This window comes from Zeus faber, assembly GCF_960531495.2.
Source record: "Zeus faber genome assembly, chromosome: 15".
Classification (NCBI taxonomy): domain Eukaryota; kingdom Metazoa; phylum Chordata; class Actinopteri; order Zeiformes; family Zeidae; genus Zeus; species Zeus faber.
Genome location: NC_137194.1, coordinates 30,939,876 through 30,953,024, shown reverse-complemented (window position 1 = coordinate 30,953,024; position 13,149 = coordinate 30,939,876). Strand labels below are relative to the sequence as shown.

At 41.4% G+C, this 13,149-nt stretch overlaps 1 protein-coding gene across 5 annotated transcripts in view; it reads right to left on the bottom strand.

Moving 5' to 3' along the window:
* Nucleotides 1–6,500: 6,500 nt before the first annotated feature.
* LOC307241076 (serine/threonine-protein kinase 38) overlaps nucleotides 6,501–13,149 on the bottom strand; it is a 28,001-nt gene continuing 21,352 nt past the window's right edge. For 3 of the 5 annotated variants that reach the window (XM_080015066.1, XM_080015068.1, XM_080015070.1), the window contains exons 12-14: nucleotides 10,186–10,281; nucleotides 9,629–9,723; nucleotides 6,501–9,475 (exon numbers count right to left, since the gene is read on the bottom strand). In XM_080015066.1, coding sequence (XP_079871192.1) covers nucleotides 9,336–9,475; nucleotides 9,629–9,723; nucleotides 10,186–10,281 — 331 coding nt within the window. In that variant the 3' untranslated portion in view covers nucleotides 6,501–9,335. The remainder of the gene's footprint in view (nucleotides 9,476–9,628; nucleotides 9,724–10,185; nucleotides 10,282–13,149) is intronic. The other 2 variants (XM_080015067.1, XM_080015069.1) reach the window with 1 other exon arrangement.

The following is a 13,149-nucleotide window of genomic DNA, read 5'->3' as shown; positions in this document are numbered from 1 at the left end:
AATTATCATATTTAAATCTTCTTGATAACTATGAAGATATTAGAACAGCAATACCTGCTATGGAAGTGACGACTGCGAAAGGTAGAGCTTGTTTTTGTTCAAATTATACTCATGGTGGAGATGGTATGTTAATAGAAATATCAGAATGTGAAAGCTACATGATGCAATTTGGACAAATTGTACAAAGGACGGTTGGTGACACATATACAGTGACCTTTCATGCACCACATACTCGACAGAGTATAACTTTAAGCATAAAGAATCCAACTTTACCGGGTAATGTGACTGATAGGAACATTTAAAGATATTTGGTGGGTATGTAATGATAAAGAATACTTATTTCTGCCATCTGGGTGGATTGGATGTTGCTATATGGCACAGTTGAAACTTCCTTATGATGTTTTTGTTATCCGGAAGGGACAAGAGCCAGATGAGGGTAACTCTACAAAGACTGCTGAAAGTAGCAAGAAAAGAGACTTGAAACAGTTTCAAAATTTGGACTCTTATCATTGGAGGATATCTTTAGGAGAAAAATGGGCCATAAAATTGTTTCCATGGTATGGGGTCACATTCTTAGCTGATCATATTGAAAATATCACATATACCCTACAAGGTTTTGCAAATGAGACCATAAGAGGTTGACGTTGCTGATACACGACATGGCTCTTGATTATATTTTGGCCAAACAAGGTGGCCTCTGCATGGCTTTAAATCTAACTGGAGATGTCTGTAATACGTTGATCCCTGATGTCGCCGATAACATGAATAATGTCATTGATGCGTTGAAACTTATAAGGGATGCATTTGGGCCATCAGAAGGAGCTGGGTGGTCAGCTAATGCTTGGTTGCAAGATAAATTAGGACCACTAGCCATAGTAGTTCAAATTCTGGGTGCTGCTCTTCTATCACTGTGTGTAATGTTTTGTTTTTGTACGGTGTTGTTGACCTTTGCTAAGGCCATGATATTGAGATGGGTAGGAGTTGTAATGCCGGGAGAAAATGTTCAGATGCCACTATTGGGTGGTAATGACGTCAGTGAAGTTGAGGAGGAAATAGTGATGAAGGAGGAGCTAACACTAGTAGAGAAATATCCATTCTGAATATCTGATTCCGTCATAGACTCAATACTATTTTCGCCTGGGAAAATGTATGGACAAAGGGGGGACTTGGAAAATGTTAATCATATATTGGAATAATGTTAAAGTATAATGCAAAAGTGAAATTATTATACTGTATTTCATGTTTGTGTAAGATACTGGCTGGTGATTTTTTCTTTCAGGACCAGTCAGAGGGTGGCTGTGTCCAGAGATCCTAACAGCCTAATGGACTTGAACACTCAAACATGGACATTCAAAAATAGTTGATGAAAATGGACGGCGGACCCTGAATGAGGACCTCATGATCAGGGGTGTCGAGTGAAATATCATTAAAAGTTGATGGTGTTAAAAAGCAACAGTTCAATACATACATACGTGTTATGCATGTTTTTCTAATATTGGAGTTTGTTTATTACAATGTAACCTGTATTATTGATGAATATTCTGTACTCTACACTAGATATTTTTTGCAAGACATATTACTTTGATTTAGTATTGTTTCTTTAAGGTTTCTATAACAGTGTGAAGTGAATACATTGGGACCTCAGGTTTTTTCTTTTTCTGCGGTCTTGAGGGACATTGGTGTTAGGTGGGGAAAGGTCCACTGGAAGTTCTGATGGGTCGACCAGCCTGACTTTCGAGAAAATTGTTTATTTATTTCTGAGGTCAAAATGTATGCATTTATATGTAACATCCTATACAGTTTTCTAAATTATTCTTCTTTTTCTGTTTATTGATTTGGAGGGACCGTGAGAGAATTTTCCTGTCTAGATTGTTTGATGGATGTACTCAGAAAGCTGCCAGATGGGTTTTTCGCTCTCACACTCCACAAATTTACTGTATTGCTATGAGTTAGCATGGTCAGAAGGATATATTATAATCATTTTGTTTGTTAGTATGTGATTTCAATTAAGCCAATTAACATCATAAGTTCATTACTCTTCTCTTCTGTCTGACTTTGTGTAGTCGAGAAGGGGGGAAATATGAGGTGTCTGGAATGTTTGGGGTGAAGAAGGGCCCCGGGGTCCCAAGAGAAAGAGCCCATTGCCAGGGGCCCCGATGATAAGGGAGGTGGAATGTGCTTAGATGTATGTCAGTCAGGCGCTGAAGTGTGACCCATAGATTGGAATCAGATGTGCTACGTTATCTCTGTACAAGTATAAAGGACACTCCCTAGTTCCATTCGGGAGGGAATACATTTGACCTCTGTTCTTTCCCAGACATCCATGGCAAGTCTGTTTTGATGCTGTTCCTTGTAATAAACGTAATATTATAATCAAGTCAGCATCAGCGGAGAGTCCTTCTTCATCAACACATCATCGACAACAAAGAAACTACAATAGTACTCCCAATACTGTGGCATCAAGCTCAACCGATAGAAGACAGTGGGGTCCTCAAATATCTATGACTTCACAATCAATCGATTGCACATGGTCGAACCACGATGCGGCTGCATGATACATGCTGGCACCCATGTCATAACCCCTCTTCATTCTGAAAATAACACAATCTGTAAACACCTGCCAGGTCATTGGACAGCACCGCTCATTCAGTTATCCGAATTGAATGTCCTAGGCCAGGAGTCGGCAAAGAAAATAGTGTGAATAAATAATGGCTATTTAATTTAAATAAATTTAATTCTATTTAGTAAATTTTTTCAATGTAATAGTTATGATTCTGGAGATTTAAGTGATCTTGTAACATTGAAATAAAACGTGTTTTAATATTTTGTCGATCAAAATATGTGTCGCACCTTGTGTGCATCACATGTTGCCGACAGGCTGGTGACTTATTTTGAGTTCTCGAACCCCGGTAAGCTAACCATGGATACATCCAAAAAAAGAAAAGTTTCAGAGGAAAATAGAACCTTAAAGTTCGTTTCATGGAATGCAGAGTGGAATGAAGACATGGAATGCCATTCCCGACACCTATTTGAACATGAACAAGTACGCATTTGGGGTCCTGTCAATCTTTAGATGAACATACTTGTGCGAGCAAGTGTTTTCCACCATGAACTTCATAAAAAGCAAAAATTGGTCGCGACTCACTGATGACAGCTAACAGAATGTGTGAAGCTCAAGTTACATCATATAGCCCGGATATGGAGAAGCTCTGCAGTAAAGTTCAGGGGCAGAAATCGCATTAAGTAGGTGAGAGAAACAAGCTATTAATTTTGCAAATATAGATATTTATATCGGACCCTGAACTGATGTAGTTGTGTTTCATATTCAGGTCGACGGTTGACTGTGGCACGCGACTGAGGAAATAGTCACGGATGAAGGCACACTGAAACAGACAAGTCGTGATAAAACATAAACTAACATTTTTTTGCCCCTTATAATTAAAGTGAATATTTATTTTTTCAAATCCACAAATAAGTGGACCTGCATTTTGTATTTCATTTCAAAGAAAAATGAAAGGTGCCAGTATTCTTTTTTTTTTGAGTTCAAAAGAATTCAGTGTTTTGCTGTGTCAAGCATAGAAAAAAAATCAGTTTGTTGTTCTTGTATCTCATAAACTCAACAAACTACCATTCTTATATAGAGTACATAGCATAAGTGTAATAAAACTATACTGTATATCCGGTGTTATCTTCATTATAGCGGTCAAATAGGTTTTGCAGCTCCAGGTGGGTTTTATTTGGTGGGAATCACGCCCAAATGGCTCTTTTAATGCTGAAGGTTGCCGACCCCTGTCCTAAGCCAACATGAGTGTCTTTCAGTCCACCTGATCTGGAAAATCCGTAGGGCAATTTCCAGGATAACACCCAACGACATGCCCATAGTGGAGGGTGGCTATTCTATTCCCGAGGTTCTGCTACAGCAGAAGAGGCAGGTCCCTAATTTATTCTGGCTCTGCGAAGGTCGTAAGCTGTGCACTACCTTGGCCGCCAAACAGGTGATGAAGGAGTCAGGGCTGTTTTATTTTTTTTGATTTTAATTTATTTTTTAACCTGCGCTGTCAGCATGCTGGGCATACAAATAACATACATATTTGTATGCCATTGCATCTATGACAGAGTTATTCTGCAAGTGGAGTTCAAGTTCTCAACCTGCAATGCAACTCTTTATTAATTCTTAAATCATCAAGAACTGCTGCAATAACTCACTAAATGACGAGTGCACAATTTTTGGTTAGAGAGAACCACCCTCTTTGGAGAAATATTTATCATGTCTGGGTCTATAAACAACTGATCACTACTCCAAGAGGGGGAGAATCACCACGGGTGAGACAAATAAACATAGAACCAAACAACATTTACACAAAAACATAAACATTGGATGACAACATGTATTGAAAAACACGTGGCCTCTTCCTGTCATAATTATGGCAGTAAATGAGGGAGGAAAGGAGAGGAATGCAACCAGGAGGGTGCTGGGATGCACTCGAAGCAGGTGTGGTGGTGTGTGCGTGTGTGTGTAATGGGACCGCCTGTATGTGTGTGTGTGTGTGTAAGATGTCCACCGGTGAGTGTACATGACTTATTCCCATTGGTACTGGTGCAGAAGGTCAGTATTATGTCGTGGTGCCTCCAAGCAGCGGAAAGGGCCCCGAAGCCCCGAACTCCGCAGCCTTGTAGACACCCTACAGCTGCAGGAAAGCCCCGAGTACCCCGCCCTGCGTTCCACAGAAGACCCCCCGGCCCCCAGAGAAGCCAGAGGGCCATGAAGCAAACCCCCACGCCCAGCCCTGAGGAGCATTACCCAGTCCCAGGGAGCACGAGGAGACCCCGCACCCCAGGGGCGCACACATACAACCAACCCCCAGGTGCAGGCGCCATCACCCCCAGCACCCGGGGCGCCTGCCGCAGAGAAGCCGTGCAGCATGAGCGAAAGGCCGATCGCTGCCCCCCACACCCCAACCCACACCCACAACAGCAAGCAGGCCCCCCAGGGGCCCCGGAAAGCACCCTGCGGCGCCCCGCCAGGTCGCAGCACACCTTAAGTCAGCAGGCGTAAGCCACCAAGACTCCAGCCCAGCCGACAGGGGGGCCCTCCCCCTCTGCCTTAGCACGCCCACCTCCCGTACCTAGTGGAAGCCAACCTACAGTGATCAGCCATGGGCGCAGAGCGGTCTGCCTCCGCTATGCCGGACAGCTCTGTGCCCCCATCAGGCCCCTGGTCAGCCCCCAGCTGCCAAGCATGCAGACCACAGAACAGTTGGTGTTGGCAATGCTCTTCTTCTCAGTCACAACATTGCCGCGCTGCTGGAGCTCCCCCTAGAGGAGCAGGGCTTCACCCCTATCACAGCCGAGACCACGGGAGAGCTTCATGACTTCTACTCTGTGAGGTAAGTACTGGAGGTAAGTTAAGGCAAGTTTCATTTAGGAGGATTTAAATGTATATTTAATACAACACAGACAATTAATTCTATCATATAATTATAGAACCCAGAATCGTGAAAGTGGCACCGCCCCTTGCAGCCACCTGCACGAGCACTTCATGTCGATTATGCACATTTTTGTATTTTTAGAGATTATTGTGCGTAATCACCAGGTGTCATGACATTTTACTGCATATATGTATGACCGTATGTATATGTGTGTGACAAATCTCTTGCACTTGAACCCATGGTGAATGTTTATGTGTATGTGTGTCTAGGCGCAAGAAAGTCTGTGTGTGTGAGACCATCCAGGCTATGATTTTAGGAAGTAGATAAGAAAGAAACAGTAATGAGGATGAAAGACTGCAGGTGAGAAAAGTTAGTACATGGGTTTACTTTGTGCATTTCGGGCGTCATGACAAGTACATTTCCAGACTTCATGGAATGACATTTTGTATTTAATTTGTTCTTTTAAAAATGTTATTATTCGACTTTGTAAATGCATTATGCTTTACTTTTGTTACTATCTGATCACCTTTCAATGTAAAGCACTGAGTTACATGTCATGTATGAAAGGTTATTAGTTATTATTTAGTCCTTTAGTCAAGACCCTGAAACGTTAACTAGGGAAATAAGAATGTGTTACTAATCCAAAGCTGGAGGAAAAAGATAGAGATATATTAATAACAATAAAGAAATGCATTAAAGTTCAAGTCTTTAACCAACCCTGAATGTTCAGAGGATGATGAAAATAAGTCACTCTAATCTAGGGTACATTCTAAACCTTACAGGGAGGGGTGATAGGCCTCCACCCTGCTTCCCCACAATCAGCTGCCAGGATTGCATGCTTGTGACGCAAGTGCCACTAAAAGTACTTTTAGTAGCATTGCTATTAGGGTCTACTTCAGCAATCTCCAAATGATCAAATTGGATTTAACCTTTATACCATTATGATCTGTGTGTGACAGATAAGACAACTGAAAATTGCTTTTTTAGTACTTCTAGTATTTGTTGAATGAAGAATCGTTTTGTTTGAGTCAATATTATATTCGCAGACAGCATTTGAGGCAAAGAAAAACATTCAAAGTAAAACCCCTTTATTGCTATCAAAAAGTGATTGAATATAATAGTGCACGTCAGCATTGCTACCACCATTCAACTCATAAATGATAAGCATATCCATATTAACCCCTCATACCAGACTAAAACAAATAAATAAAGTAAATAAAGACTTCAAATAACTTTTTTTAATAGGTTTAGAGAGATGTGGTTGTAGGTGTGATTTGGATATCAAACTTGAGCGGCAACCTGTTTTAACAAGCCTGAAATGAACGTAACTAAATGAAAACACCAGCAATATTTTAAGAGGTCAAAACTAAAGCAGTGGTAAAAAAGATAACTAGACTGAAAATGTTTCATTTTGTATATGCACAAACAGTAATATGTAACTAACGATGATTGAGAAAACAGGTTCTTGATTGAAAAAAATGTAAAAAATAACCAACAGTGAGGATTCTTTGGACACCTTTAAAAACCACTTCCGGATGTTTCCCCTTAACAGAAAATTGGGAGTGCAAAGCAGATTCTTACCAATGCTGGGCTGCTAGCTAGCGTAAATAATGGTGAAAATTAAAGAAAAATAAATGTAGCGACCACAAAAAAAATGTTTAACTGACTTGACCTGCTGAACAGACCTGTCAAAATGCTGCAGCCACTCAGCTAAGGCAGAACGGATTTAAAGATGGCATGTCAGCTTACATAATCATCTTTTTTATTGTAAAGTACCGTTGTAGTAGTAATAGCTCAAAAACACAAAATATATTGGAGGTGACCCTAAAAGTGGACAAGGGGTGATTTTCCACAAATTGTGGGTACTAGTAGGTCCTGCTAGCCTTCCATTGTTGTTTATTTTAAAGGGCGGTTTGTTGAAGACAGCAGTTTGTTCAGTTGCTTTAAAACTCATGTGTGTTGAAACTGATAAAACCGACTCACTAAGCTACAGTGTGCTCATTATTCGCGTTCATTCCAATGTGACTTCTCACCTAATTTTGCAAGTCAATACATTTGGTTAATCATTGTCAAACAGCAAAAAAAAACGAAACACACAAAAAAGTAAAAATAAAACAGGAAATACTCCATATTGTGTAATGAAAACAAGTGAAATACAGGATTGTGACCTAGCCCCATCGTATAATTATAACATGATTTCTTACTTTAAAAGATGAGAGACCATGTCTTAATACTACCTGAATCCAAACTTTTTTTTTTTTTTTTTTAATAAAAGGTAGCCGATAATAACAGTAACAACAACAACAATAATAATAATAATAATAATAATAATAATAATAATAATAAGCAGAGGATATAACATTTCACCCAAGTATCAAAAACCCATTTTATACAATCAGGCTAGATTCAAAAACACCAACGTTTTGAAATTACAGCGTCACAGTCCACCCCCCCCCCCCCCCCAAGTTGACCTCTGTCTACATTCAAATCATCCTCGCAGCTTTTGAAGGGGCCTTTTGGGTGAATGCAACACTTGATGCCCCCATGTGGTGCCAACTTTTTCTCCAACAAAAAGACATTTTCAGAACATGTCTGTAATCATATAGTTGGTTGTATCACAGATGCACAAGCAAATGGGGAGAGTCTTTTTGGGGTTAGTTTTCACACTTTGTTTGAAGTGTACTGACTGGCTATGAGCTAAACGTAACAAGGGAAAGCTCAACAACAGAGGAAAATGAACACCTCTGATATAGCCATGAGATGAAAGGCATGTACATCCCAACTTTAGTGTGTTTCTAAATAGCTTTTTTCCCCTCCAAAATAGCAGGTCTTTAAAGCACAAAGTTCAAGATGAGGAAAAGATGGAAGCAGCAAGCAGCCATTTCTGGGGTGGATTTCTTGGCATGGCAAGGTCAAAGACTCGTTCTCTGCTTATATTAAATGTTTTGCCAGCTGGTATAGTTTCCTAATTTCATATTGCTCTGAAGGTAAAAACACGTCTTGTCTAAAACAAAGATAGTATTTAAACAAATCTAGTCAGGTTATCAGCATTCCTATCACACATCTAAATGGAACCCATTCATAGAATGCATAATTCTAAAAAGCTGTCTTTTTTTATTATTGCTATTAACACGTGCATCAATTATTAGAGAATACTATTCAGCGACATACATAGACACGAATTGAGAAAGTTTCATTCAACGCTTTGGTTCAGAGCCATTTTAGAAACTAAATTATGGCCAAGCAGCAGCACTTACTTTAAAGAGCTCTTATTAAAAAACAAAAAACTTATCTAATTTTGACTTTTCAGAGTTTGTTTAAATTCTTCAAGTTAAGAATGCATGTTCCAACATGTCCCTAGAATCCAAAAGGAGTTCAAAGCAGGAAAGCCCTTTGGTAGAGCAGACATGCTTAGATGACTGCAAGTACTTTGCTGGTCCCCAAATGGCACGATTTAAGACTATGCTGTCTACGCTGCGGGAAACTGCTGGTGTTTGGAAGTAAAGAGAAGAAAGCCCCTATTGCAGTCCACTGGCTTGAAAGAGAGGCAGAAAGGTTCCGTAACATAGCAAGAGCCAAGAGTTATTATTTGGAACCTCGAACGATTTGGACAAATTGAGGCACTGAGGGGGAAATTTTTTGAAAGCAACTTCCCGTCATCCATGTATGTATTTCCTCGTTGACTTTTGAACTTAAAAAGGAAAAAAACAAAAAACAAACAGCGGGTTCTCTTGGCAACCTCAAGAGGAGAATTTCCATGAGTCTGCAGTTAAGAGGCTGGGGATTTGCTTAGCTACGGCGGCATCAGGGTCCAAGTTCTTTAAGGAGCCGGGTTTTGTGGATTTCTCTGTTGGGGTCAAGAGACGCCACTTTATTGCTGGCATTCTCTTTTTAGAGAGCGGGCGCTCATCTCTTCCCCGACTTCATGTAGGAGGGGATGGCCCCACGAGCTGTGAGCCCCTCAAAACGTTTGTATGTGTAGTTGATGAAGACCCAGTCCTTGTTCTTCAGGTCGGCCTCGGTCTGGTTGGACACAACGGGGGCTGCTGGGGGGCAAAGAGTGTTACGGTTTGAGAACAATAATTAAAAAAATACATATATCACGCACGCACACGCACACACACACACACACACACACACACACACACACACACACACACACACACACACACACACACTTTAATGGAAATAGTTCTTACCTGTGGGCTGGAGGATGTCTGAATCGGGGAACTCGTCAAAGTTAGACGTGTCGTCGATGCTTTTTATCTCTATGGGGATGGCGGCAGGTCGTTCCCTGGCAAAAAATAAATAAAAATAAAAAGACTAAGAAGATTAAGAGATTAAAACTGTTTACCCGCATAAGTGTCATCCGAATAATTGTGTTTAACAATTGAGTCTTTTTTGTGTGAAAAGAAAGATGAGACATTTATTGTAAGAATTCTGCTCGGCAGTTAATTTGCACCTAATTCATATTTAAATCAACGCAGCATTTCTAATGCTGCCTTGGATTACTTCTTACATTTAGACGGAAACATAAAATTATGGAACATAATGATTTTACTCAATGACCATGCGATCAGCCGAAATAACCATTACCATTATGCAACAACATAAAATAAAAACATACATACTGTATATGCAGTGAAATGTCATGACACCCAGTGAATACGCACAATAAGCTCAAATACTAAAAATACAAAAATGTGCGTAACCGACATGAGATGCAGATACTATAGGTGGTGTCGCGTCATGTTACCTGATATGGTCATAGTCCACCCCCTCAAAGAAGGCATTACTCTTTATGTCATCCACACTGGTGGCCCCGATCCTGTGCTCCTCCTCACAGCAGAACCTGGGAAGAACAATGGCCAAACAACAAATATGTCACCTAGTCTAGTCCAATAAATGGGTTTGATTGCATGGACAACTAGTGTTGACATAATTCAGTTTCAACATTACATTGAAAAACTATTTTATTTCAACAACAAAGAATCCTAATATCAATGTGCATATCAATTTGCAATGTTAATTAATGTTAATATTGTTAATGTAAAGTTAACTTAAAGTCCCTGTAAATCAACAACAAATATGTTTTCTGAGTTTGTTACACCACAGAAAATGTGTTAACCACCCAGCCAAATTTGAATGATAAAAAAATAAAAATAAAATAAATCCACAAAATTAGGTTTCAAAATTGTGGGACACGCCCCCCTGCTCTGAGCTGCTGGGGGCGTGTCCGCTGAAGATGCTGAAACCACACACAATCGTGGGAGAGGTGCAGCCTCTCTCAAGTGTCATACCACTAATCCAATACATACTGTACATATACAAATCCAAAATCAGAGAACCAATAACGGGCTGTTTTTCGTTGTTTTGATTTTTTTCCGAAGTTAAAAAAAGAACATGAGAAATGGGTTATTTTGTTGAGGTGAGCAGGGCTTTGTTCTGCCTCTCGCTGTGCGCTCGGGGAGAGCCCTGCTGCCTGGAGCGAGGGCAGGGCCCCACACACAGCAGCGCACGGAGCAAAAGAACGGAAATGTAAATAAGTAGGGGTGTGCATCTCTCCCTTATAAGATGATCTGATACCTATCTAAATACATGGGCTACGCTACGATTCAGGGAAGATACATTTTAATATGGAGCGATTCAGTGCAATGCAATCTGATACAGTTCTTAACATTTGTTTAAAGTAGACATTCATTTTCCATTATAAATGAAAATAAGCCAATTCTATGTAAGTATATCTTAAATATGGGACAATTTCTGTTTTGTATTTTTAGCAATTTGTATACATGTAGATTATATATTATATAGATACTATTAGATTATATATTTGATATTTTAAATTGTATTTTTTCCATCCTATTTTATTATTATTTTTAATCTCCTTTTTTCCCGTACTGTTAAGCTTTTTTTTTTTTAATGCTCATGGTCTGTACTGAAGTGCACCAAAACTCCCCAGAAGAAATTCCTAGTACATGTACCTGGTGAAAATACAGGTACTCCTCACTGAACGACTGAGTTCTGTTCCTAGCACCAGGTCGTTAAGTGAATTGGACGATAAGTGAGGACCCGTGTTATTTCACGGTAAGGGGACGTGGCAATTGCGAACGCTGGTGTAGTGAATACTGACAGACTGCGGGAATGAGACTGAGACCAGTGGTACGCAATGAGATGCTTGACGCTGAGACGCCGCGGTAATGTACGCAGCGCACAATACAACCTGGTCAGAAAGCTGATCGTAAGTCCGAACAGTCGGGGATGGTAGCTCAGGAGGTAGAGCTGGTCGTCTAGTAATCTAAAGGTTGCTGGTTCGATCCCAGGCTCTTCCTGCAGGCATGCTGTAGTGTCCTTGAGCAAGACACTTAACCCCTAATCGCTCCTGATGGCTGCGTCCGTCGGTGTTTGAATAATTGTAAGTCGCTTTGGATAAAAGCGTCTTCTTAATGTAATGTTAAACAGGTAGGTCGTTAACTGAGTACCTGTCAACCGATTCTATAAGTGGCATTGCTTACCTTCAAATAGATATATTTCATAAAAGACCAGGTGTGGTATGGTACCCCTGTGTCAGAGTCTGTATTTTTAGGTATGGGAACCCTCTGTCAGAGTCCAGGCCTTTTTATCTTTTTCTCTGCTTGGTTGGTGGGGGGGGTGGCTTCAGCCAGGGACTGGCCTCAGTTTGGTGTCGGGTATGTCATGTGGATTGCACAGCCACACCTGTCCTGGGTCTAGGTGATTGGGCCCGGATAAGTTTGGCTGTACAGCAACAGGTAAATCTCCCACCCCCTCCCACACACACACACACTGGAGAGGAGCCCTTGTCATGACATGCTGTCCATCTGCTCTGGGGCTTGTTCCACCTAGCCCCCTGTTTACAATAAACTGCTATCTTCCCCGTAATCTGTGTCTCTGTACCGGAGGACTCTAAAACGCCACTCGGGGGGCTTGTGGCGGATCAGCCACAATGGCACCTGAACAGGGACTCTCCGGTACGGGGAAGGGACACAGAAGGGCTGTCCGAGGTTGTCCTGGAGCCACCGGGTCAAAGGACGGCCCCAGCACCAACCCTCTCCCGACTGGCAGCAGCAGCACAAGGGGATCCGGCCCACCACAAGTAACCGCTTGTAGCTAGCTGCTCCGCCAAGCAGCCAAGCAGCCAAGCCCGGCCATGCCTTCATCAGCCAGCACAGCAGCCCATCGCCCTGGGGAGGGTTGCCGGTGGACCGTGCTGTTCCGGGGAACCAGGCCCCCTGGAAGGGGACCAGTTCTGTTTTGTCTCTCCTTCTTGTCGGTTTGAGGTATGGGAACCCTGTGTTAGAGTCTGTATTTTTAGGTACGGGAACCCTGTGTCAGAGTCTAGGCCTTTTTTCTCTCTTCTTTTTCTCTGCTTGGTTGGGGGTTGGGATGGTTGGCTTCAGCCAGGGATTCCCCCTGGCCTCAGTTTGGTGTCGGGTATGTGGTGTGGGTTAGGGTTAGGGTTAGTGTAGCGCAGCTACACCTGTCTTGGGTCCAGGTGATTGGGCCCGGATCAGTGTGACTATTTATAGTATGTTGTGCATGGTTTGGTGTAACGAGCAAAAGGTAAAATCACTATCCCCACACCATGGAATCCCAAGTATTTGTATTACTTTACGGCATTTCGATATAATTATATCTAATATATTGTAGTTCTGATATAGTAATACTGTATATATAACATACTATTGGAATGACCCTTGGT